This window comes from Papio anubis, chromosome 20, assembly GCF_008728515.1.
Source record: "Papio anubis isolate 15944 chromosome 20, Panubis1.0, whole genome shotgun sequence".
In the NCBI taxonomy this organism is placed as follows: Eukaryota; Metazoa; Chordata; class Mammalia; order Primates; family Cercopithecidae; genus Papio; species Papio anubis.
The window spans coordinates 33,209,308-33,235,394 of NC_044995.1; the positions used below are offsets into that span (position 1 = coordinate 33,209,308).

General features: G+C 55.9%; 1 protein-coding gene across 2 annotated transcripts in view; it reads right to left on the minus strand.

Moving 5' to 3' along the window:
• Nucleotides 1-11: 11 nt before the first annotated feature.
• The window catches only part of UPF1 (UPF1 RNA helicase and ATPase), a 38,197-nt gene continuing 12,121 nt past the window's right edge, over nt 12-26,087 (minus strand). The window contains exons 2-24 of one of the 2 annotated variants that reach the window (XM_003915208.4): nt 22,336-22,475; nt 20,649-20,738; nt 18,241-18,408; nt 17,610-17,790; nt 15,874-16,035; nt 15,145-15,229; nt 14,865-14,963; nt 13,539-13,647; nt 13,210-13,369; nt 13,006-13,124; nt 12,151-12,315; nt 11,940-12,054; nt 11,223-11,366; nt 10,708-10,921; nt 7,830-7,947; nt 7,293-7,449; nt 6,126-6,268; nt 4,664-4,838; nt 4,041-4,122; nt 2,864-3,025; nt 2,536-2,753; nt 2,127-2,249; nt 12-1,731 (exon numbers count right to left, since the gene is read on the minus strand). In XM_003915208.4, the coding sequence (XP_003915257.3) occupies nt 2,130-2,249; nt 2,536-2,753; nt 2,864-3,025; nt 4,041-4,122; nt 4,664-4,838; nt 6,126-6,268; nt 7,293-7,449; nt 7,830-7,947; nt 10,708-10,921; nt 11,223-11,366; nt 11,940-12,054; nt 12,151-12,315; nt 13,006-13,124; nt 13,210-13,369; nt 13,539-13,647; nt 14,865-14,963; nt 15,145-15,229; nt 15,874-16,035; nt 17,610-17,790; nt 18,241-18,408; nt 20,649-20,738; nt 22,336-22,475 (3,126 nt within the window). In that variant the 3' untranslated portion in view covers nt 12-1,731; nt 2,127-2,129. Of the gene's footprint in view, nt 1,732-2,126; nt 2,250-2,535; nt 2,754-2,863; nt 3,026-4,040; nt 4,123-4,663; nt 4,839-6,125; nt 6,269-7,292; nt 7,450-7,829; nt 7,948-10,707; nt 10,922-11,222; nt 11,367-11,939; nt 12,055-12,150; nt 12,316-13,005; nt 13,125-13,209; nt 13,370-13,538; nt 13,648-14,864; nt 14,964-15,111; nt 15,230-15,873; nt 16,036-17,609; nt 17,791-18,240; nt 18,409-20,648; nt 20,739-22,335; nt 22,476-26,087 lie in introns of both variants that reach the window. The other variant, XM_017952314.2, reaches the window with a different exon arrangement.

Consider the following 26,087-nt stretch of genomic DNA (forward strand, 5'->3'; position numbering starts at 1 on the left):
AATCCTTGGTGTGAAGGCAAAACTGTTTAATATTTTATTGGTGACAAAAGAACTTAAATTGACCGAAAATCAAAAGTTACATTGCCTTGGTACGGTGCGCCTGGGTTTGTCAAGGCCGCTGCTACAAAGCTGGAGAACACAGCACAGGGCGAAGCAGAGGCAAAGCGGCCCAGCCCAACAGCCGGGATGGGGCAGGCAGCGTCCCTCGGGCCGCCGCGGGGTCACCGCAGAAGCCTACCCGGTGCGTGGTGCATGCCTCTACGCGGCCTACCGGAAGAAGGGGAAACCGAAAGCCCTAGAGCAATGGGAATAAATAAGAGTCCCTGCCAGAAGGAAGGTGGCCTGTGCGTCCCCGTCTGTCCCATGTAGAAGCTGGAATCTGGAAGTGTTCAGCTCAGGGCAAGTGACAGCCCCAGGCCCGGGCCAGGGCAGGCTGGAGGCCTGGCCGCCAGGCGGAATGACACCCCAAGCCAGGGGTTCGAGGGGCTGAGGCAGCTCTCCTAACTAAAATGACCCTCTGCCAACGACACCACACCCCCCAGCCCCTTTACACAGAACGCAGTAATTCCTGTAACTTGTTTCCTTACCCCCCAGAAGCAGCGATCACCCCCTCAGCAAAACTGCTGGCAGGCAGAGCTCCCAATTTGGGCTTTCGGTGTGCAGCGCTCCGTGTGTCTAACCAGTACAGGGACTGTCGGTGCCTCCTGGGGACAGGGACAGGCCCTCTTGTCCTTCCACCAAATCTTCCAAAGGCCCCCGGGAAAAAGCCGTTGATCCGGGAACAGCCACCTTCTCGCCCCCTGGCCACAGGGCCAGTCCTAGCCAAGGCCCCTCGCAATGGGGCCAAAAGCACCTTCCTCACAGGTGCAGGGCCCTGCGCCGAGTCCGGGCGGAAAGCGGCTTGGCTTCTGAGTCCAGTGGAGAACGAGCAGCTTCCAGGCTCGGTGGGCGGCTACCCCAGAGGCCCGATGCCCCGCAGCAAGCAGCCACCGGAAGCTAAAACCAGCAACAAAAATCCTCCTCCAGGCCGCGGCACAGGTGTTGCTCCTCTTCTCCAGTGACGCTGGCTTGTTCAAACTGTTTCTGGAAGCTTCTCACATCTCCCAGGTCCACCGCTAAGATTTTAGAGACAAACTTAGGAAAGTATTCTTCAGTACTCCTTTAAAAGAATCTTGAAAAAACAAACAGAAAAACCCCAAACACCCTTATTTTCTTTAAATGAAGGCCCTCGGAGAACACAGGCAGCGCGACCTCGGCGCGTCTGGTAGGCGTGGACAGATGCGCCCTCCCTGGGCTCTGCCCTGCGCGCCGCCATCTTTGCAAGGAGCCTGCTCGGGCACAGAAATGCGAAGTTTTTTCCTGCTAAGACGTAGTCCCCTTTCAATCAAAGAGAAAAAGAAATAAAAGAACAGAGGAAAGGGCTACTCTGAGATGAGGGTCTTCCTCCCTCCGCCCTGGCCGCAGCCCCGGTGGGACGGAGCGGGGCCTCCTGGTGGCGGCGGCTCCCGCGGGCCGGCCCCTCCTCCGCTCCCTCTGCTCCTCGCCGCCGCGGGCCAGCAGGGGGCGCTCGGCCTCGGCTCCTCTCCCTCGTGCGCTCTCCCTTCCTGTCGCTCACACAGTGGTGCTTCAGTTTTAGCAGTGGAAAACAGGTATCCGTTTATTTTTATTTTTTATTACCCAGAATAAGATGCTGATGGACTAAGCCACGTTGCTTAGCTCTTCCGCCGCCACCTGTCAGGAGGGAGAAGGGCAGGAGGCGGTGAGAGGCGGCGCGCAGAGCCCCACAGGTACCCAGCGCACGGGACACCGAGGGAGAGCTCGAGCTGCTCTCCCCCACTCTGATGAGGAAACAGGTCCCGCGAGCAGAGGGCTACCCGCCAGGATGGGGTAGGGTGGGGTGCCTCCACATCCCTTTCCGTGGGGAGCCCTAGAATTCTTTCAAGGGGAAAGTGGGGCTGTGACTGGGCAACACATGGAGCCACCCTGACTGGTGGTGAAGGGCACAGGCCAAGCTGGCCCTGCGGGCCTGTGACCCCACTGGGGACAGCATGCATTTCCAGATACCACCCCTCCCCAGCAGCTCCCTGGAGACTGGGATGGGGCCAGGCCTGCTCCGGGGGGCTTGCCTTTTAGTACTGGGACAGCCCCGTCACCCCGCCATGCTGGTACGCCCTCTCTCCCTGGTACGTGGAGTCCTGCGAGAGCGCCACGTCGATTTGTGATTTAAACTCATCACCAAGGTAACTGTCCTGAAAGACAATGTCAGGAGGTAAGCAAGCCACAGGCCAAGGGTGCTCACATCCACCCAGCCCTCAGCAGCCCAGAGAGGAGAATGGAAAATCCATCCCCAAATTAAGACCCAGGAGATCCACTCTGATGACCCTAGCCCAGGGACAGGTAATTTGGACAGTGGACATGGGCCAGGTCAGCTCTCGGGCTCTTCAGAGGGCATGTTCCAGGTGCACAGCCCCACTCTCACTCAAGCAAGTCCTGTCCCAGGGCCGCAAAAGGGCTCTGTGCATGGGGCGGGCTCACCTGGGACAGCTCCGGCTGGGAGAGGCCGGGCTGGCTCATCTGGGAGGGCTGGCTCATGGAGATGTAGCCCTGCGTCAGGGCACCCTGAGAGAAGGGCTGTGACGCCACATCCTGGCTGGCTTGGCTGTTGGGGAGGTTGGTCTGGCTGGGCCCAGGAAGCCCAAAGCGGTTCTTCTGGCGTCCCCCACGGCCAGTCTTGCCTTTCGGGGTGCCTCGGCCTGAAAGACAGCAGTCCAGGGTGATCCCAAGGAGGCCAGGGCCTCCCAAACAAGCACACCCTCGAGAGCTCTCAGGAGGGCCACACCTGGCCACAGCCATGGATGCTTACCTGCAGCGGGCCCGTTGGCTTGTCCAAAATAGCCAGGCGGTGGCATGGGCGGCATGACCAGGTTGAAGGGGATGGGAATGTTCATGGCAGCCACGTGGCTGGGGCCGGCACTGATCATGCCAATCTGGTCATGGGTCTGGAAGTACATGCTGGAGGGCCGGCCTGCAAATCACAGTGGAACACAGCAGGTGTCATCTGCCTCGGTCAAACCCTGGCGATGCCCCACCCACCCCACCAGCCAGTCAGTCGGAGCTGCACATCTGTCCTGGCTCTGCCCAGGCTGAAGATGCAGATTCGCCGGACTCCATGTTGACTACAGCAGCCAGCCTGGGGCTGGGTGCTAGGGCAGGCACCTTCCCCTAGAAGAGCCTGCTGGGAATCACTGGCCTACACAGATCTGAAAATCAGGGCCGGGCATGTTGGCTCAAGCCTGTAACCCCAGCACTTTGGGAAGCCGAGGTGGGTGGACCACCTGAGATCAGGAGTTTGAGACTAGCCAGGCCAACATGGCTAAAAACACAAAAATTAGCTGGGCGTGGTGGTGGGTGCTTGTAATCCCAGCTACTTGGGAGGCCAAGGCAGGAGAATCGCTTGAATCCGGGAGGCGGAGGTTGCAGTGAGCCAAGATCGCACCACTGTACTCCAGCTTGGGGGACAGAGCAAGACTGTCTCAAAAAAAACCAAAACAAACAAAACAAAAAAAACCCCCCATGCAAATTGGCCACGTGCAGTGACTCTCGCCTGTAATCCCAGCACTTTGGGAGGCTGAGCGGGAGGAATGCTTGAGGCAGGAGTTTGAGACCAGCCTGGACAACATAGCGAGACCCTGTCTCTAAACATAAAAAATAAATGAAAATCACCCTGAATTTACCAAAGGAAAAAAAAATCCTTTTTATGAAAATGTTCTATTTGTACTACATGCAGTCCCTGCCCTACCAAAAGGCAAGAAAAAGCTAACTAGATTGATCACCAGGAAACACAAATAAACTCTGGCTAAAGACAAACGCCCCAGGGGTGCTGTGGGGCTAGAGATGTCCTGGGGGCGGGGAGGACAAGGGAGCCAGGCCCTGCCCTTGAGGGGAAGGAAAGGTGGGGCACCTAAAGCTTCAGCCATGGGAACAGCCAGCATCCTGCTGTGAGGACAAGGGGCCGGCCGGTCTCCTGCCGAGCAACTCACCCTGGCTGCTCCGATCATAGACGGAGCCTGGGATGATGGCCTCCCGGGCATCATACATGGCTGTGGTCATGAAGCGGGCTCCCTGCGAAGGTTTAGATAGGTGAGGAATTTGTCATCTCAACAGAAGGAACAACTTCCCATGGGCCGGTGGCCTGGGAGGCCTGGGAGGCAGCAGGTATGCAGCTGTGGGGTGTTGACACTGTGCCAGGGGCTCTCCCTGGAGACAGGAGAGAGCTGTTGTCTCACGGCCTCTGGGTCTCGCCTGCCCTCCTCGGCAGACCTGGGCTGATGCTGACCCTTGGGCCTCGGCTCAGGAAACTTCATATTCCCTCACCACCAGGGAACCCCGGGCTTGAAAAGCTTCCAACTCCCGGCGTCCCAGGTCCCAGGCCCCAGGCTGCTGCATGCGGCACAGCAGCCCTGAGCCCAATTCCCAGAGGCCACCCAGGACTCAGTGGCCCTGAGCCAAAAATGCCACACACGGCTTGGGAGACAGGAAGTGGGCTGGCCCTAGGAGAGCCCTCCCTCAGCTCACAGGCACATGGGCCAAGCTGGCACATTCCCAGCAGTGTTTCAGGCCCGGGTTTCTCCTTGCTGCCCTGCTGTCCTGCGCAGACGCTCACCGGGTTGATGGTGTTGACCAGCTTGCGCGGCTTGCTGAACTGCATGAGGCTCTCGCGCAGGTTGTTGAGCGGCCCCTCCACCAGCACCTTCTGCTCCTTATAGTAGTTCAGCAGGTGGTTCCAGAGTGGCTGCTTCGACAGCGCCTTCGGGTTGCCCACAATGATGACGCCGTACCTGCAACAAGGGCACAGTGCTGAGGACGCAGGTGGAGAGCGGCCCGTCTCACGGGATGGTCCAAGAGGCAAGGCTGCATTCACTCACAACCCAAATCCAAGGCAAGAGAGGCGTGGACCAGGCGAGCCAAGGCAGCAGGCAGGCTGCCAGCCACAGGGACAGGCCCCAGAGCCCAATGCCAAGCTACTGACCCTGCACACGGGTTGATTTTGTGGCTGACTCTAAGCAGCCCCATGGCAGACACTTGGCTAGGTGGATACGTTTGAAGACAAGACCTGCTGTCAAGAGAGTCGGCCTTCCAGGCACCAGGGCACAGGTGGCCCCACAGGGTCCCTGGCAGGCTGGGGCACTGACCCGATGCCCAGCTCCTCTAGCCCACCTCATGCAGCTGTGCGGGGGACCACCCAATACTACCCACCAAACAAGAGCACGCCTTAGAAAGAGGAAGTAACCAATGACAAAGCCATGGTGACCTACAGGAGGACTACTGCATATGTGAGCTGGAAGGAGCGCCAGGTTCTCTCCCTATGCTGGGTGGAGCCACGGGCCAGGCCCCCCGGACTTCCAGCTGGTGAACGAGTCCTTGCTGTCTAGTTTTTTTTTTTTTTTCTTTCTTACTTTCTTTGGAGTCTGAGTTTTGCTCTTGTTGCCCAGGCTGGCGTGCAATGGCACGATCTCGGCTCACCACAATCTCCGCCTCCCAGGTATAAGCGATTCTCCTGTTTCAGCCTCCCAAATAGCTCAGATTACGGGCATGCACCACCACGCCTGGCTAATTTTTTTGTATTTAGTACAGACAGGTTTCACCATGGTTAGGCTGGTTGAGAACTCCTGACCTCAGGTGATCCACCCGACTCGGCCTCCCAAAATGCTGGGATTGCAGGCATGAGACACTGCACCCGGCCTGATGTCTAGTTGTATGTGGGATGACAGAATGGATCCCTTCTGCTATCATCAATTCACAAAAGTTGTATTTTAGAACCAAAAATAGTGGACAGGACCAAAATTTACAGGCTCTCTAAACAACTTGACAGACACACACCAGATTTATCTGAATCAGACCAGAAGGGCCTGGAAAGATACGTCCTGCTGGGCTGAGGCACAGGGGCCACAGCAAACCCCCAGGACACGGACACAAAGATCTCTCCTGTGAGACATTGTTTCTCAACTGCTGCTTAGAGCCCTCTGACCTCTGGCCCTGGCAACCCCCAACCCTAGCCCCAAATTCCCTGGGAAGTGAGGACTGATGAGAGCGGCTGGGCAGCACACAGCAGGCAGCCTCCCTACCTTGCTCTGGTCAGGGCCACATTCAGACGCCTGGGGTCATTTAAAAACCCAATGCCTTGGTGCTCGTTGGCCCGCACACAGGACAGGATAATGAAGTCCTTCTCGCGTCCCTGAAAGGCGTCCACACTGGCGATCTCCACCTCCTGAAAGGGAGCTTTATGGTCATTATCGGCCAACAGGCGGCCTTCCCAGTCCCCGCAAAATGCAGGAAATACACCAAGACCCACCCTCAAATCCCACCCGGGACCTTGGGGCCTGGCACCTGCTCCATCGCACCTAGGGGATGTCCTGGCTCTGCTGTCATTTTGCTTTGTTTTCTTTTTTTAGAGACAGGATCTTGCTCTGTCACAGGCTAGAGTGCAGTGGTGCGATCTCAGCTCACTGCAGCCTTGACCTCCCAGACTCAGCTGATCCTACCTCAGTCTCCTGAGTAGCTGGGACCATAGGCACATGCCACCACACTCAGTTACTTTTTTTTTTTTGGTGGAGATGGGGTCTCCCTACATTGCACAGGTTGGTCTGGAACTCCCAGGCTCAAGCGGCTCCCCTGCCTCAGTCTCCTAAAGTGCTGGGACTCCAGGTGTGAGCCATGACACCCAGCCTGTTCTCTTTTAGCCATGGGGATTTGTTTCTCAGCACTAAGAGCACAAGTGCTCATCCCAGAGAACCTGAGCCGGGCTCAAAAACAGAACAGAAACCACTGCCATGTAGCCACTCAGACTCGGCACTTGGGCTCATTTCCCCGTGGAGGCAGAGCTGTGCCTCCTCCCCACACACCCGCAGTAGGCGTTTCATCCGGGTGTCAAAAAAGGTGTGAACACCAGTCTCCACAGCACATCTACTGCGTGGCAGGCACAGACCACTCCCATTCCACCTTGGACTTGTTTCAACCGTCCCAAGAAAACACCTTGATGTGCCAATCTCAGCCCATGTTTCTGATCCTTGTGACGTACTTCTCAAAGTCTCTGTCCTGACCACGTGGAATTTCACAAGGACTGTGGGGATGTGCTGTCTGTGCCCTCCCCAGAGGGTGGACCAGCTGGTGCTTCCTGGGCCACTCTGAGCTCCAGCCAGGATGGGCACCTCTTGGGGGGGGTAACTTAAAAGTCAAGGGTCAATACCCCTGAATGGCCCCGGGGACCGAGTGTGCCCATGGGCGCGGAGCACCTGGTAGAGCTTGGTGTGCAGGGAGCCGCTGAACTGCATGTACTGCACCAGGTAGGAGCGCTGGCCCTCGTAGGGCGTGATGATGCCAATCTGGTCCGGCTTGGCGCCCGCCTTCAGCAACTTCGTGGTGATCTTCTCCACGTTCGCAGCCTCGGTCCTAAGAAACCCAGGCTCTCAGTGCTGGGCTCCACCTGTGGGATCCCGAGCCCTGAGGCTGGAGGCTGTGAGGGGTGCAGACACACGACACCCTGCGGGAAGGCAGCTGCCATCACTGGTGTTTGCATGGCTGAGCTTCCCCAGCCTTCACCAAGGAAGTCTTGAGGGGCAGAAAAGGCTGCCATGTGGGATTAGCAAGTATCTGCCCAATAAAAAACAAGTACAATGGAAAAGGAGGCAGAAACAATACGGTTTAGAGTCTAAACAGCAGATGAAAGTAAAAAAAGTTTCAGTCCCATGTTAAAAATAAGTACAATGGGTCAGCAACCTCTCAAGCTGTCCCCAAGGCCTGCAGATGCCGGTGGGCCTGTCCCTGCTCACCTGTTCAGGTAGGAGGTGCCCGAGCTGGCTATCTCCTCTTGGCCCTGGGTCACGTAGAAGAACATCGGTTTATCGGGCTGAGGCCACTGGAAGTCAAATCCCTTCTTCACACGATCCGCTGTGAGGGGAGGGAAAGAGGTAACACTTCAAAAGCCCTAGCCCGCCTCAACTGAGTTCAGACACAGCGCAATGTAGATGCCACACCAGCGCTGCAGGCCCTGGGGCAAGAGACCTCGATCTGTGAGGCCCTGGTGAGGTCACCTGAGCTGGTCCCCTGGCTGGAGATGGCCAGGATTGAGCAAGATTGAGCAGAGGCCACTGAGAGCACCATGGCCAGCACAGAGTTGGCTCAGCCCCTGAACAGGAAACAGGGTCTCAGCCAGAGCTTTCCTGCAGCCTGGATCTCTGGCAACCCCAGGATACAGGCTATTCTCCTGCTTCCTTCCAGAAGCTTGCCTTAACGGCTCCACAGCCCCTACAACTGACTTGCATGTGACACTGCTAAGTCAACTGTGTCCCCCTGCCCTGCAGCCTTGCCCATTCCTGCTGAGGGCCTGTGGACTGCTGGCTCTGCCTCTGGGCTCCCTCCTGGGCCGGGGCCCAACACTGCAGCTGGGGGGCCGCAGCGTCCTGCTGTGTGAGCAGCAACTTTCTTCGGGCTCTTCGCACTCATCTTGGCTTTTCTGGGCTCTGTGTGTTTCCTTAAAACTGTAAAACCAGCTTCTCAATTCACACGTGCCCCCCTCACTCTACTGGGAGCTTCGATCAGTGTGAGGAAACTGGTGTTTTTGCACAGCACCAGCCTGACATGGACAGAGGAAGCCAGACACGCCAGCACACACCGTATGATCCCACGTCGAGCTGAAAATGAGGCCAAGTGCATCACTGTTGTTGCAGCGAGCACAGGGGCCGCCGGATGAGCTCAGAAGTCCCTCAGCCCAGGGGCTGCTGTGGATGCGCACCCCTGGACGGTGGCCACCTGCAGGGATGAGGCGGCTTCTTGCAGCTGGTCAGGTGGTTCTGGGTTCAGATGCTGGCTATCCAAATATGCTCACTTAGTGACCACTCACTGAGCCAGACACTCGTAATGTGGCCACATGTTTACACTTCAATAGAGAATTTCCTAAAATATACTTACTGGGTGTGAACTACGTGCTGGGCATCAATTAGAGAGCAGTGTGCACCAGCATCTGCCCTCTGGGCCGATGCCCTGGGGACCATGAGGGGTCTGAGCCTGCACTGAGCCACGCCTTTCCCAGCCAGTGCTCAGACACACCAGCACAAGCGAGGTCTCTGCAGCCTTCTGTTTTCAGCCTTGCCATGCACTGGGAACAGCGGTGTCCCAGCGATGTCAACAGTGGCATCAACTCCCACGACCTACCACTCGGCAAAGAGTGGTGCAGCCCAACCCGGGGGGTGGGCTCTGAGCCTCACTTTCTCCTGTAAGTAGGCCTGACAATACCAACCTCACAGGTTTGGAGTTCACGAGATGCTGTATTGGCAGCTTTTAGGACCCTTTACACTCTCAAAAGTTAGGGAGTCCAAACAGCTTTTGTTTATTGGATAACTGTATTCCCTAAACTTGGAAATTTTTTAAAAATGTATTAATTCGTTTAAAAATAACCCATTACACATTAGTTATTTCTCCAAAAATAAGCTAAATGAGAAGAGTGGTCCTGTCTCCCGTTTCTGCGAATCTCCTTACTATCTGGATGAATCGGAGGCAGCTGGGCCCTGGGATCTGCCTCTGCTCAGTCCACCCTCCCGGGCTCCGGGAAAGCCGGGCCTCATGGATGCCTGTGACTGGAAAGGGAGATGGGTTTGTTTTTACAGCCTTTCTGCATGGCTGGGAGTCTCCAGCCCTGAGGCCACATCAAGCTGGGCAGAGGTGGGTTTCCGCAGGCCTGTGACAACTCTTTGCCACTGCATCCCCATGTGACTTCGTGACATTCTGCATTGGTCATTCAAGAAGGATCTCCCATCAAGTAGGTCTTCCAAAGGCTGACACATTTCACCGGCAATGGTGGAAACAGTTCATCTGTTACCCCTACAGACCTCATTAGAAAAGTCTCTAGGTGTTGGGAAGACACCAAGCTCATGGCAAGCGACGTTAACGTTTTCCAAAATTCTAGTTTTCACTTGAATTTTACTACTGTAACAAATGTTGCCACTTGTTCTCTATGAAGCGATGAGATCGATCATTTTTGGAAAAAGTCTGCCCAACACCACGGGGTGAATACCCAGGGTGTGTCCACAAGGCCTGCCTTCAAGCACCAGCACACCCGAAGGTGTCATGAGAAATTCTATCTGGTCGCAGCAAAACACTCAAGGCAAGATGTACTGTTCACTTCCTCATCCGGGGTGTTTCTTACTGTGATCCCAGCACAGTCCGGCTGCTCCGAGCCAACTCTTGCAGAAGTACCAGTGAGTCACCAGCAAGCATCGGCAGAGTGAAAAAGGGCAGCTGAGGCCTCTGTGTTATACAGGGAAGCCAGACACGGTCTTGCAGACCCCAGGGGCCCAGGCCCCGAGAATGACTATACTTCAGGAAGCACTGAACACACGGCCCACGTTAAGGCCTGGGCTCAGCATCCCTAACGCCTGTCCTTGCTGTTGTGCATGCTGCCACATGAGCCTTGGATGAATTCTCAGGCAATGACTGAGTTTTACAGAGGACACAGGCTCCCCACATGCCCCAGAGACACCACGTGATCTAAGACCATACCACCAAGACCTTGGGCACAAAGTGCCCTGAACTCAAGCAGTGGCTATATGAAGCCACTCAGGGGAAACTGATGGGCCAGTTCCTTCTCCCCAGGCCACATTCCCTTGATGCCACTTCTCCGCAGAAGCCCCTGCCCCAAGCAGAACCCGTTACCTGCAGTGACACCATTCTGGAGGGAGCCCTCGTAGAAGATGTTGGACGGGAAGGCGCTGAGTGCAGGGTGCATCCGGTACTGGACCTGCAGGCGGATGGGCCGGATGCCCAGCACCACCAGGCGCTCGAAGAGCGACTGCGACAGCCCGGCTTTGGCCGCCTTCTTGCACATCACCACTGGGCCCAGTTGGCAGTGGTCACCTACAAGGATCAGCTGTAGGGAGAGGGGCCCCCACAAGTCAAGAAGTTCAGGTGTGAATCAGTCTCAACACACACTAGCGAGGAAGTAGGGGCCCCGGGGTGCACAGGGCACCACCTGGCCACAGAGGCATTGCTCACCACACATGCTGGACGTGCAGCTGGCAGACCCCACCCTCTATAAACCCCTCAGGGAGCCCTGCGTGTGCACACATTCTGCTGAGCATCCTACATCAATACAGGGTGTTCTAAAAGACAAACACCAAGAATCACACACACGAGTTTTCACACAGGAGACAGTAGGGAAGAGAGCCCACCTGCTTGGCCCCAAGGACCACGGGAACCATGCACTCTGGCTCAGTGGCCTGGGTGCTTTCGTCGATTAAAATGGAGCGGAACTGCATCTTGGCCAGTCTTGGGTCGCCGGCGCCCACACATGTGCAGCAGATGACATCTGCATTCTGGGGAAGGGTGCAGAGGCATCAGGGCACCTGCACTGTAAACGCCACCAGACCCCGGAGGGCAGGTGGGACAGGACACAGAAGCTCTCCTGTTTCTCACCCTCCCTGACACTATAAAAAAACAAGCTGTCCCTCCCGGACAAGATACACGGTCCAGGCTGTGGTGATTACCAACTTTAAAGGTCCTTAAACGGTCACGTTTCACAGAAGGCAACCTCTCCACACCAAGGGCTCTATGTCTCACGACAGCCTTCAAGGGGCAGTGCTGAGCTGCTGAAAGCTGCACTCAGGCTGATTCCAGTTCAGGCTGGTGGGTTATGAAAGAGCAGGAGTGTTCTAGATCCACTGCCAGATCCCAGTGGAGGCTGGGAGTGGAGACTCCCTAGAAGACCGTGTTCCAGGCAGCGAGATGTCCCTAATTTACTGTACAACTGAGCGCAGAGAGGCCAGGTAGAGAGCATCTAATTTCTCTTTCCAGAAGCAAAGCAACAATTCAAACAGGTGCCTTGGCCCAAACAAAAACCATCAGGCCGCCAGCCCACAGGCCCTTTTACAGGCAGGAGGGGCACTCACCATCAGCAGCTCTCTCTCTGCGGTACGCTTCAAGGCCCGGTACCGCTTCTCGTCGGCAGACGACAGCTCCCCAGTCTCATCTTTCAGCTGCTGCAGCTTCTGCAGCTCAGGCATGCTGGAAGCACATGCAGGTCAGCGGGGCACCTGAGCTCTGTACATGTCACCTGCAGCAGCTCAGGGACCAACTGGGAGGGATGGACTTGATACACACCTGTCCATGTTTCTGATCTGGTTGTGCAGGGCCAGGAAAGACACTGGGGAGTCGATGGCCTCGCGGCTCTTGGCACAGAGGCGCACGACCTTCAGCCCCGTCTGGTGGATCTTCTCTGTTAGCTGGTCCACGGCGATGTTGCTCGGAGCACACACCAGCACCGGCCTGCAACACCATTCAGGCAGCTCAATGCTTACCCAGAGGAAGCTCGGTGAATGTAATAAGCCAAGACTCTGTTTTTTGAGACAGGGTCTTGCTCTGTTGCCCAGGCTGGAGTGCAGTGATTTCAGCTAATTGCAGCCTCAATATCCTGGGCTCAAGCGATCCTCCCACCTTAGCCTCCTGAGTAGCTGGGACAACAGGTGCACACCACTACCCCCAATTAATTTCTGATTTTTTTTTGTAGAGACGTCTCACCCTGCTCAGGCTGGCCTTAAACTCCTATCATTTTTAACAGGCAGTAATGACACAATGTTGAACGAGCTCAGATCCAGACAGCCCAGCCTTCACAGCTCTACCAACCACAAGCAATGCCAAGGCTGGAACCTACACCCTCCCGCCATGCTATAAAGTGCCTTCACAGTTCTGAGACGCACACAGAACTCACGCTGCTGCAGCCACGGCCCCCTGCCCCCAGTCATCTACACCAGTAGCAGACCTGGTTACTAAAATGCAATCCCAAGGCTGCAGCTGACACGAATAACGTCACATGGAGAGCGGTAGGTGCTACAGCGACACTGTCTGCCAAGTGCTCTCCCCAGTATGACAGAGCCCGAGGCTCCTGGCAGCAGGCCTTCCATCTGGCCACCCTAAAGACCTCCCAGGTCTCGCCCACAGGGGCCGTGTCAGTCCTACCCGTTGCCTTGCCGGGCCAGGTGGTAGACGATGGTGGCCGACGTCACTGTCTTCCCCGTGCCTGGCGGGCCCTGGATCAGGCTCAGCGGTCTTTGCAGCACAGTCTTCACGGCATAAACCTTCAATACAAGCGGCCGTTAGGGGCAGCCGCCGCTTGTGTCCCGGCCCATGGGCGAGGCCCCGCGCGCTGAGGACGGCGCACACCTGGGAGTGGTTGAGGTCGGGGAGGCCCTGCGCCGTGAAGCGCTTGGGCAGCTGGCACTTGATGATTACGTCCTCCACCTCGTGGCCCAGCAGCTTGTGGTAGATGTAGCCGGACACTGAGGTCTCGTCCACAGCAAACGTTTTCAATGCACTCTGCATCCTGTGAGGAAGGTGTGGGGTTGGCTACACGCACAGTCATGGCCGCCTCACCAGCGTCCTGAGTCTGCAGACCTGGGTGGGGAGCCCCACTCCACAGTGATGGGGAGGGCTCATAAAGATGCCACGGGTGGCAACCAGGGATCGGGGGGCCGCGACAGGAGGGGACGTACCTGTCAAAGGAGGTCGACTTCCACACAAAATCCACCTGGAAGTTGTGAGTCACCTCCACGGGTGCACCCACGCTGCTCCGCAGCTCAATGGCAATCTCATCGCCATAATCTGTGTGCTGAGTTAAGTTTGCATCCTTGTCAAAAGCCAGGCTGACCTTTCTGGGTCGCCCTTGGTACATATTCTTTAAATGGCGTTTTAAAATTTAGTTACTTAAGACACCACTGGTTCTGCACCAAACGCTAAAAACATGCAGCCAACACCAGACCAGAAACCAGAAGGAAAGCGTCCTTGAGGACAGAATCTACCTCACCATGAGCCGGTGTCCCACCCCCAGCCAGCATGAAGTTCCTCCTTGCCACCCCCGGGGCCATCTCCCGGCCACCCATCTAGGCCCCTTTCAGAGATGCAGAGGGCGGCAGCGAAGCCACCAGCGCTCACCAGCAGGGAGCAGCCACATCCCGGGCCCCAGAACCTCACCAGGAGCTCCTGCACATGTGGCCAGCAGGGGCAGGCAGAGTTCATGGAACCCAGCTTTGGCCATAGCAGCTCTTCTCACAGTTCCATGGAAACAACACTCCTCCCAGTACAGCCAAGCACCGGGCTCCGCATACACAAGCAACCTGCCCTCCAGGAGGCTGTGGCCAGTAGGCAACACCCTTCCCTCAACCCCGAGCCCCAAAACCAGTCTCACGTGTTTAGGATGAGCTTGTCAGGCACAGGGTGGGTGTGGGACATGACTCTCTCTACCCCTGTGGAGGCCACCACTGAACGGTCAGGCCCCAGCAGCTTTGGCCAGCCACCAAGAGGCCCGAGTCGGACCCGTGGTGTCTTCTCCGAGGACCCCTCCCCGCCCCAGGCCTCTGATTGCACCTGTGCCTTACAGCTGCTCCACCATGGCCGGCAGGCTGCATCACCATGAGGTTACTGCACATTCCCAAACGTGGCCTGGGAGCAAGTGAGTGCTCACAGGGTCTGCATGTGACCACTGGCTTCTGGAACCTCCGTGTGCAGAGTCAGCATCCAGGTAAGGCGCTCCTGCAGCCACATTAACCTCCAGAGTCAGCCCAGGGACGCGTCACACAAGCAGCATCACCAATATCACCACCATTCGGGCAGAGGGCAAGCAACCATACAACCAGCTGTCCCAGAAGGTGAAGGCCCTGCAATTCTCCTAAGAGCAGTGGAGGCCAGTGCCAGCCAGCAACTACCACAGAGCACGAGATGCTGGCCCAGCGACGAGCATCAAATCCACGGTGGCCTCCATCTGATGCCCCCCCACTTTCCTCTCCCACCAGCCAGCCCCACCCTCTTCACATGAAGGATACTATCAGGGACCTTGATGACGTGGCCGATCCCTTTCCACAGGGGCGCAAGGTCCCCTTTGTACCGCAGGCATATCTCATCCCCCTGCATGAGCCGCATGTCTTGCGGTAAGAAAGTGAGAGAGGTGGCCATTTTAACCTGCGCCGTCACTTCCACCAGGAAGAGTTCAAATTAAGGGGCACTTTACAAGGGTGGAACTAGGAATTTTATGCTACTTATGGTCACAAATATTTTAAAACTTAAAATCACCTCTTAACCAAATTATGACTAAATCCTCATTACCAGAGTCAGTCTTGGGCAAAGTGAAGTAGGCGATTCTCTTCTTGTTAAGGCCCAGGTCCCACCTGACCGTGATGTTATCTTGAGTCTGAGCACATGAAAAACAAGAGCCCCGGTTAGCCTCCAGCACATGCCCGGGCCTGGCCTCCACATGCCCCAGGCCCCATGAGGCGGGCCCTACAGCAAGCCTCTGCCGTGACAGCGGGCGCCGTGAGCGGCACCTGACAGCCCCAAATGCCACCAAGGGCATATCTGAAAGAGAAGCCATTAGGAGTCCCCAGAACACACACAGGCCGATCCCGTCTGGAGGCTTCACCACACACCAGAGGCCTCCGTGGCCAGGGAGCAGCTGCTGCGGGAGGGAGGGAGAGAGAGAGGAGGGGAGGGAGGGAGGGGAGGTCAGAACTCCGGGGCTCCCGTTGCCTAAATGTGGTCTTCACAGGGGTCACGCCCGAGTCTAACTCCTGCAGCTGTGGGCAAAGCTGTGGACCCCACTGGGAAAGATGTGTTGGATTTAAATAGAAAACACTGAGGCTGATGTCAGCTCTGAGGGCGGGGGCCCAGACCACCAGGCTGCCAGGCCTGGATCCGCAAGCTCCAACTCTCAGGCGTTGCAGCTGCAGCCCACGTCAGCTCCCACAGCCTAGAGAGAAAACCTCCCTTTGGAAGCCTGAGGAAGAGAGCTGTGAGAGTCAGAGCCCAGCCCAGGCCAAGCCCTCCTGCACACATCACCTGGGACTCCTTCAGCTTCTTGTCGTAGTCGGCCTCCAGCTTGACCAGGGGCCCGAATATGTTCTGGTACTGGTAGGCGTCCTCATACCGCAGGAGGACGTGCTGCGGTTCCTCGTCCACCCCCGGCTTCTCCAGGTCCTCCAGCGTGGCAGAAGGGTTTTCCTAGAAGACAACAACACTCGTCCTATTTTTCCCTACATGCAAACGAACGAGGGTGCAGAGGCACCAGAGGGATGGAGCACACATGCCGCTTCTGAGAATGGGCCACAGTGGGTGGCATGGAGGGGTTCTGGCGCATCTGCAAGGAAAACCCTGGGAACAGGAACTCCATGCCACACTGGGAGCTGCACACCGGCCTAGCCCGTGCTTGGGCCTCAGCTGCTGCTCCTCACACCAGCAGGGTTCCGGTACTTGGGTGAACCTGCCTACAGAGCCCCAGGCACCAGCCTGACACACTGTCCACAGCAGAGGGCACCTTCAGAGCTGGCTGCTTCCTCCGAGCACGCCCGGCTTGTGAACGAGAGCAGCTAACCCTCCTCGCAGGCTGCCACAAAGACACCGGTTTATCTCACTGTGTCCACAGCCCGGGAAGCCCGTCTCCCACGTCTGCTAACCCTAAGCCAGAACCAACAGGGGCCCGCAGCTCTTCCCCTGGGGGCCAGCTCCCTCAGTGAGTGCCATGCTGGTGGGGACAGGACATTATCTGGGCTGTTCAGATATAAACGGGAATCATGAAAATCATCTGGCAAACTGAAAATCCAAGTGGAAAGGTACTCGGCTGAACAATGCTTAAAAAATACTTTTTTTTTTTTGAGACGGAGTCTTGCTTTGTCGCCCAGGCTGGAGTGCAGTGGCGCGATCTCGGCTCACTGCAAGCTCCGCCTCCCGGGTTCACGCCATTCTCCTGCCTCAGCCTCCGAGTAGCTGGGACTACAGGCGCACACCACCACGCCCGGCTAATTTTTTGTATTCTTAGTAGAGACGGGGTTTCACCGTGTTAGCCAGGATGGTCTCGATCTCCTGACCTCGTGATCCGCCAAGATGGTCTCGATCTCCTGACCTCGTGATCCGCCCACCTCAGCCTCCCAAAGTGCTGGGATTACAGGTGTGAGCCACCGCGCCTGGCTTAAAAAACATTTTAACTTGTACTTCAGTTCCTATGTGAGATTTCTGATTGAATGGGAGGCAAATGGAAGCTTCTAGTCTAGTTACTAGAATGACTTTATCACAAAATCCTAAACAGCCGGAACCAGAGAAAGGCTTCCGTGGGGAAAAGTGAGGGCTGTCTGTTGAGGGAGGCCAGGCACCCACTACTTGACCCAGCACCCTCTCCTCTCCCCTCTGCTCAGCTGACTGTGCCAACCTCGACCCCAACCTCTTTCCCCAGGACACTCTCGCAGTGCACCTGTCTGTGCAGGTCCAGGCTCTGCCAGACAAGTCTACCTACAACCAGCCCCATCCTTCCCCTACCACCCCCCATCAGACAAGAAAAATTCCAGCAGCCAGAGCTTTCCTTTCCCCAAGGTCAGGCTCTTCTTGGTCAGGTAAGGCTGCCTGGATGGAAGGTGACCAAGGTGCCCTGCCCTGGGGTCACTCCACATAGAGGTGGCAGAGGCCTGAGTTCCTTCCAGAGAATCTCCAGCGGTCTCACTGGGTCAAGCCGTCTCTGAAGATACTCCCCTCCCCGCAACCAGAAACCACACAAAGGCACGGGTCAGCCTGCTGGGCAGCCCCACCTTCCATAGCTCCTCCAGCTTGTTGATCTGCTGTGCCGTGATCTGGCGCGCCCGCAGCTGCTCCTGCTCGGAGGGGATCTTGACCAGCCAGGACAGGAAGCAGCGGTCCTGGATCAGTGGCTGCCACTGTGAGCTGTCCCAGTTGATGTCCTTGAGGCTGCTCTGGCTGGCACAGGGCTGCCTGCGGAGCGGGAGAGGACCGTGAGGACTAGCTCCCCTCTCTGAAGTCCTGGAGCAGGGAGGGCCCCCTCCCATGCTGACCTTTCACCCAAAGGGGCGTGCCCTGAGTTTTATTATGTGATCACATTACCTTTAAACTGTTAGTAATAAATCACATCTCCCCGTGCACTTGAGCTCTGAACTCTTAAAACTCAGAACAGACTTTGTTTTTACAGAATTGTTTTCATGATTTAGCCAGAACGCCCCAAAAGAGTTACACGGCACTGCCAACTCCTTAACAAGCCTCAGCCCCTAAACGCTCTCATGCCTCACCCTTCAGCAAAAATCATCTTTGGAGCACAATTCCCTGGAATCAGAGCCACGGCTGGGCTGGGCTGGGATGGGCCAAGGCTTGTGAGGAGACGGCTGGAACTTAAAGGTCACCCCCGGGAGACATCTGAGGACCGCTCACCTGCACAGCAGCACCACCACCGAGTCAGCTTTGGCTGGGATGAAGCCAAGGAGGAAGACATTGCGACAGCCGCAGTTGTAGCACTCCAGGACTGTCTCCCCCAGGGGCCCGTCCTTGTGCAGGGTCACCTCTTTGCATTTTGCCCTCACAAGGTGATTTACAATATGGCTGAAACCAGGAAATGATAAACGGTTAACACCCAAAGTTTGGCTTTTCACCACTTCCAATTTTCGGGCCCCTGTTAAAAGTTCCGGTACCGTTCACGGTCCATTAGCAGAGGCAGTCACACCTCATCCATCTGGCATCTCCGGGGACCAGCCCTCCCCCAAACTAGCTCCCCACTGAGCACAAAAATCAATCCCAACTTGAACCACTTTTAAGGAAAACTTCCTTAACACGGTTCACATAGTTCCTGCCTTTTTTAAAGATCCTGCTTTCTTAAATCCAACTTATCAGGCCTAATTTAACCCATTGTTGGCCCAGGGCTGCTGTGGGGTCCGAGACATTTCCCACAAGGCCTCGGCCCCTTCTCTCCAAGGTCACCCCCCGCTGCCGCCACTTTTTGTGGCTTCTTCTGAAATCACTCCTCAGAGGCCCTGTGCCTACTTCTAGGAGCAACAGTCCCTCCTGCTTTGCTGCAGGCCGGGAAATCTGGTAAGCAGGTGACTGGAAACCCTGTAAAATGGAGTAAAAGAGCTGAGCAGAGACGGGGGCTGTTCTGCAAAAGCCCAGGGCTGTGTCTGAAGCCCTGGCTGGCTTGGCTCCTTCCTTGCTGCGATATGGCCAGGACACTGTTCGCCTAAACCGCGATCTGGGCTGAACCCTGCCCTGCGCCAAGCCAGTCACCTTCCAGCGCCTATCTGCTGTATCTAACAAGGATGCCCAGCTGCTCTGCCTTTGGGCTCTTCCAGTGTCTCCAGCAGCTCTGAACACGCCTGCAGGGCCTCCCAGCCTCCCTCACTGCGCCCTCTCTCTTCCCCTCTGGAAAACCATTCCTGCCAAAAGCTTCAGCCCAGCTAATCTAACCTTTCTCCCTGCCACGAGGCCCAGGATTCTCTAACCGGCCATGGCCGCTCTGGGCATCCCCAAAGCCCGACTCCACTCTGGAGCCCTGCCGGCCACATGGGCAGAATCAGCCGTCTCCGTGTCTTCCCACGCATCCTCACCCTGTCACAGCCAAGCTCCCTGAGGGCCGGTGGCTGCTTCCTCACCTTCCCCTGGGCCTCGCACAGAACGCTCAGTGGTGCTTGGCTCGAGCCTGCTGTTTCTCAGAGGCCCTTTTGCTCACTTCCCTGTTCTTGGCTATGCTGACCGGAAGCTGGGGTTGCCAGCTATGAGAAGTTTTATTTAGTTGCTTTTCCTGCACAAGAGGAACTAAATGCAAACATAGCAACACTTAAATTACCCAGAAGATTCTGAAAATGGGACAAGAATGTCTTCTGGTTATCCAGAAGATACTTTTCTTTAAAAATCTTTTAAAAACAGCAGCCCCTTTCTCACCTTGCTCATAACACCATATTTCAAGTTACTAACTCAGAGATGCCACGAGATCTGACTGCTCCATCTGTAACCCTCCGAGACCCACAGCTGCCAAAGGCACAGGAGGGGGTTGGTGTCAGCGCAAGTAAGCCTGCCTCTGGGCTTTGGTCATTTTCTTTCTCCAGAATGTGAACCTCAGAAAAAGACCCCATTTCCTTGCTGGCACCTCAGAGCTCCGCCTCCCAGGCTCTGCTCCATCCTCTCCGGCAGTGGAGTGACCTGCACACAGCAGCGCGGAGGGAAGGGGAGCCGCTGGCATGGGACCCACCAGGACGAGAGTCCCACCACCCAGGCAAGACCACCGAACTCCCCCCTGGAATCTGGGCACCGAGAGAACACTGGTCCCGTCCCAAACACAAAACAAGCGACCCAGTCCAGCTGCAGCTGATCAACATCAGGAAGGCAAGCCCAGCGCCGACGGTCAAGTGAACTTAATTGAAGCCGATGATTCAGGATCTGGCCTGAATTAGCCTCCGGACAGCTCCGATGAGCTCAGGCCAGAGCGAGCCTGCTCAGGAACCAGCGCCCCTGGATGCCCGTTACTGCCTTGGGAACATCCTTCCGTTAATGAAGATCAGCGGGTGTGCCAAGAGCTCATCTTGCAGAAAAATCGAAATAAAAACTGGGAAGGAGAATTAAGCCAACCCTACTTGCATAATAAAAAGAGCCACAGAGAATAAATCAAGGGTAAATACATTAAGGCATTCACACACCACCATCTGTTTCAAGTTAAACCAGTCACAGAGGAGGAAAAAAACCAGGTTTGTTAGCGTGATTTTATATTGCACTTCGCTTCAACATTTCCATAATTTACACACAAATCTGAGCACAGCACTGATTAAAGACACATGCATGGTTTGATTATCTACCTGCCAGAAGTATTTCCACGTCCGTTGCAGAACCACTTCTTGCTGGTATTACAGTAAACCACGCAGGCAGGATCGTGTATTCCACAGTAACTAAAAAATCAAAACAGCGACAGTTACAGCTGGAAGCTTGCTCTCTGGTTTTCATTTGGCAAGATGTAAAATTCTTTCCTCTGACAACACTTTTAAGTTCTTCATTAAACACATACTCAACCCCAACAATCCCAGTAACCAAATCAAACCAGTTAACCAGGGCTTCCCAAACCCAAGAATGCAGGGAAGGGGTTGAGTATGTGGCAGAAGCTCCGAGGGGATGAGGAACAAAGCCACCTCCAAGGAGAGTCCTGCTGGAGGGAGGCCTCACTCCTCCAGGGACATTCTAGTCCCCGCTCTCTGGCCTGAAATTCAGGAACCCAGCCTCAGTCACAGTGGTCATGGTGAGCTGCGGGCTCCAGCAGAGGGCACTGTGCTCCCGGGAAGCTGGGCACAGACCCTGTAGCGGCAGCGCCCTGAAGCTCAGGCCCCAAAGCCCAAGCGAGGAGCCTCAGGAGAGCCTCACCCAACCGCTGGCTGTGGTCTTCTGAAAATCCACATACCAAACCCCAAACTGCTAGCTCCCTAGAGCCACATCAGGACTTATGGGCATCTCTGTGTGTTAAGAGAACACGATTACATACATGAAAACATCTGTAAATGAGAATGAGCGAAGAGCTGAGATGCAGGAAAGAGCGCCTGCCCACCAAGCCTAGGGAAGAGCAGCCTCAGTCCTGGAGCGCTGGGCAGCACGTGGGCCAGGAGCAGCAGGGAGGGCCCCAGGCGGGCGCCCAGAGAGAGAGGCAGGGCCCAGACCCAAACCTGCCCTGACGGTCGCCCAGGCTGGAGTGCAGGAGTGTGATTTTGGCTCAATGCAACCTCTGCCTCCCGGGTTTACCCCATTCTCCTGCCTCAGCCTCCCGAGCAGCTGGGATTACAGGTACCCGCCACCACGCCCAGCTAATTTTTTGTATTTTTAGCACAGACGGGGTTTCACCATGTTAGCCAGGATGGTCTCCATCTCCTGACCTCATGATCCACCAGCCTCGGCCTCCCAAAGTGCTGGGATTACAGGTGTGAGCCACCGCGCCCGGCCAAAACCTTCTCTCCTCTTCTAATCTACATTTCCTCACTTGTGTGTCACAAAAATACAGAAATAAGCCTCATCATGGGACGATCCCGCTCAAGATGAGAATTCCAAATTCGTCAACATGCAGGTCTGTCCACTAACTACTGTCTTCACGTCCAGTTCTCCAGGCACAGCCAAGGCACGGGGAGGCAGGGATGCCCCAGAACCCTGAAGCAACCGCTCTGCGGGGCATCTCAGCTGCTCCACTCACCCTCCCACCCCAGATGCTCACCCAATGCCATGACAAATTCTTTCTAGTGAGTGAGTGCACAGGTACCAGGCAATGCCCCCAGGGCCTGAGGAGGCCAAAGGAAGGAAAACTTTTCCCACCTCCTGGTGAATTCAGGGTGTCGGAGGTTGCTGAGCCCACCTCCTGACTGATAACAGGCCTCGGCTGTGAACATGGCCTAAGCAACTTCCTTACTCCCGAGGACACCACCACCCTGTACCTGGGAAGTGAGTGTCCCAGGCCCATGCCAGAGGCACCCACCTGTCAGCACATGCCCAGGCCCGCTGAGCCCAGCTCACCTGCAGGCGTGTATGGGGAGATCCTTCGTGTAATAGGTGTCTTCTTCATCTTCCTCGAAGTTCAACTCGGCCAACAACTGGCTGGTCTTGGCTACACTGTCGTCCACAGCCCCATTCTGCAGGATGCCTTCGGGCCCAACCTGCAGCAGAATGCAGTGTCACCCGAGTGAGGCTGCAGCTTCTGGGACTCAGTGCAGAAGGACCAGCCTCGATGGCTCTGGTGTGACACCCTGGTCTCATCTCCGCTTTGAGACAGTTTCCCTTGTTCTGACTGAATTTCACTCTTCTGTAGCAAACCTACCTGGTCAGAAAAGGGCCACTGGTGGCCTCCTGTACCCCCGGTCCCCCACACAACTGGTCTAACCCCCATCTAGCCACAGAGCCACATCCATGTCCACAACCAGGATGCCTAGGAAGATGCTTCTTTCCTGTGACTGAGGACCACAAGGAGCAGGGTGACTTTTACAGACTGACAGCAGTGTGCCCTGAGGACAGCTCCATGATGCCAGACCCACCACAGTGTAAGGCTCATCAAATACTACAAGGCTGCCACCCATGCGGATGTGGAAACGTCACCGGCCACATCCACCACCACCTCGCCCTCCCCATCGCTTCAGGCAGCCCTGAGGATGAAGTAGCAACTGAACACTGAGATACCCTTGGCAACCCAGGCCACACCTTCACTAAAGGCACCTCTTCCACGTTCAGCAAAGGCAGACAGCACATGGCTCTAAGTCATCAGGCCACAAACTGCACAGGACACCTGCAAGGAGACCACATAGCCACTGGGGCTCCTCAAGAACCAGCACCTCAAATGACATGGTCAACAGTCCCTGGCATGGCCCTCATAGGCCACCTAACCCCACCATGGGGTCAGGCAGCAGGAGCACTGTGTCGCGGCGGGACACAGGGTGGCACAAAATTAAGGGCCAGGGAGGAGTGATAGGAGCTCCCCAAGGGACGGCACCAAATCTCCCCACTGCCAGTCCCAGCACCCCAGGCAGCCCCTCAGCCTAATGCCCTTGCTGTGTGACGCAGCACCTGTGTGAGCCTAGGGACAGGTGCTCATGGGGAGCAGCACCCCACAGAGACCCCTCCGGCCCGCCTGGCTGGGGCACGTGGGCACGTTCTACCTGCACGCGCGTGCAGATGCACACTGGGCCCACTGCTGCCCTGCAGTGATCTGGTCACAACACAAGCTGACTTCTGGGTTAATTTCTCCCTCCACTCTCTGAAAAGTTTCAAGATTAAACATTAATTTCAAAAATACATTTGACCCTAGAAACTATCATGAAATGAGCTAGAACAGGAGTAGGGGACAGTGCTGCCTGGCAAAAAGAGAAGTCCCACGGCCCACGCCAGGCGACACGATGGGTGGAGAAAAGGGTCGTCATCTTCAGCTGGCAGAGAGCTGCCACTCCACTAAGTAAAGTCCTTTGAGGCGGCCGGGCGCGGTGGCTCAAGCCTGTAATCCCAGCACTTTGGAAGGCCGAGACGGGCGGATCACGAGGTCAGGAGATCAAGATCATCCTGGCTAACACGGTGAAACCCCGTCTCTACTAAAAAATACAAAAAACTAGCCGGGCGAGGTGGCGGGCGCCTGTAGTCCCAGCTAATGTAGTCCCAGCTACTCAGGAGGCTGAGGCAGGAGAATGGCGTAAACCCGGGAGGCGGAGCTTGCAGTGAGCTGAGATCTGGCCACTGCACTCCAGCCTGGGCGACAGAGCAAGACTCCATCTCAAAAAAAAAAAAGTCCTTTGAGGCTGTCAACCTATCCACTCACCAGGGAGGCTCTGGAGGGGCAGGACCTCCCTGTACTCACCCCAGGCATTCACCACTGGGCTGGGAAGCCCAAGAAGCAGCTCCTCAGCAGGGCGGATCACCTGAGGTCAGGAGTTCGAGACCAGCCTGGCCAACATGGTGAAATCCCATTTCTACTAAAACTACAAAAAATTAGCTGCACATGGTGGCACTTCCCTGTAATCCCAGCTACTCGGGGAGCTGGGACAGGAGAATCTCTTGAACCCGGGAGGCGGAGGTTGCAGTGAGCTGAGATTGTGCCATTGCACTCCACCTTGGGCAACAAGAGCCAAATTCCATCTCAAAAAAAAAAAAAAAAAAAAAAGGCAGCTCCTCCCATCACCTCTGCTCTGGAAACAGTATTTAAAAGACATATCCAGGCCGGGCGCGGTGGCTCAAGCCTGTAATCCTAGCACTTTGGGAGGCCGAGACGGGCGGATCACAAGGTCGGGAGATCGAGACCATCCTGGCTAACACGGTGAAACCCCGTCTCTACTAAAAAGTACAAAAAACTAGCCGGGCGAGGTGACGGGCGCCTGTAGTCCCAGCTACTCGGGAGGCTGAGCCAGGAGAATGGCGTAAACCCGGGAGGCGGAGCTTGCAGTGAGCAGAGATCCGGCCACTGCACTCCAGCCTGGGTGACAGAGCGAGACTCCGTCTCAAAAAAAAAAATAAAATAAATAAAATAAAATAAAAGACATATCCTAGAATTCCCAGTTCCTAGCCATACATGAGGCCCCAGAGCTGGTCCCTAACTCTTTTAGTTCTGGATGTGAACCTAGCTACGACTAAAACCACACCCTGGAGGTCCATCTAAGAGCTGTACAGGGGCTTTCTGCCCAGAGACAGTTGCTCCCGCCACACTCCAGAACTCAGACCATATATCAGGGCAGCACAACAGTAGGTCACTTCAAGGCTAGGAATGGTGGCTCACACCTGTTATCCCAACACTTTGGGAGGATCGCTTGAGCCCAGCAGTTCTTGAGACCAGCCTGGGCAACACAGCCAAGATCCTGTCTCCACAAAAAAATACGCAAATGAGTAAGGTGTGGTGGTGTGCACTTGCAGTCCCAGCTGCTCAGGAGGTTTAGGCCGGAGGAGTGCTTGACCCCAGGAGGTCAAGGCTGCTGTGAGCTATGATGGTACCACTGCACTTCAGCCTGAGCAACAGATCAAGACCCTGTCTCTCTTAACACCACCAATAAAAAGCCTGGCCAACATGGCAAAACCCCGTCTCTACTAAAAATACAAAAAATTAGCCGGGCATGGTGATGCGCACCTGTAACCCTAGCGCAGGAGAATCGCTTAAACACAGGAGGTGGAGGTTGCAGTGAGCCGAGATCACACCACTGCACTCCAGCCTAAGTGACAGAACAAGACTTTGTCTGAAAAAAAAAGAAAAAGTCACTTCATTCCCGCAGACAAAAACCACAGAAATTCAAAAACTCAAAAATCCCCCCCACCAAATGTGCCATCATAAACTCTCAGGCCACAGACATCTACTCCAACCCTTGCACCACTGCCTGCATTTGCCAGCGCCCAGGCCTTGCACCTGCTGTTCCCTCAGCCTCAGGGTGAGGTCCACAGGGTACCTCTCAGGCAGGCATCCTTTGACCCCACCTCGGGGTCCCGTGGGGCACTGTCTGTCCTGCTCCCTGCCGTGAGCCCAGCACCTGGGTGGAGCCTGCACTCCAGGAGGCCCTCAACATTGCTGGCTAAAGGCCAAGCTCAAAAGGCAAAGCGGCTCATCCCTGATTCTCTAATTCCAAGGCTTAAATAAAAGAGAGGGCAGGAGGCCAGGCGCGGTGGCTCATACCTGTAATCCCAGCACTCTGGGAAGCCAAAGCAGGAGGATCTTGAGCCCAGGGTTCAAGAACAGCCTGGGCAACACAGTGAGGCCTCATCTCTATTTTTAAAAAAAGATAGTTTTGCTCTTGTTGCCCAGGCTGGAG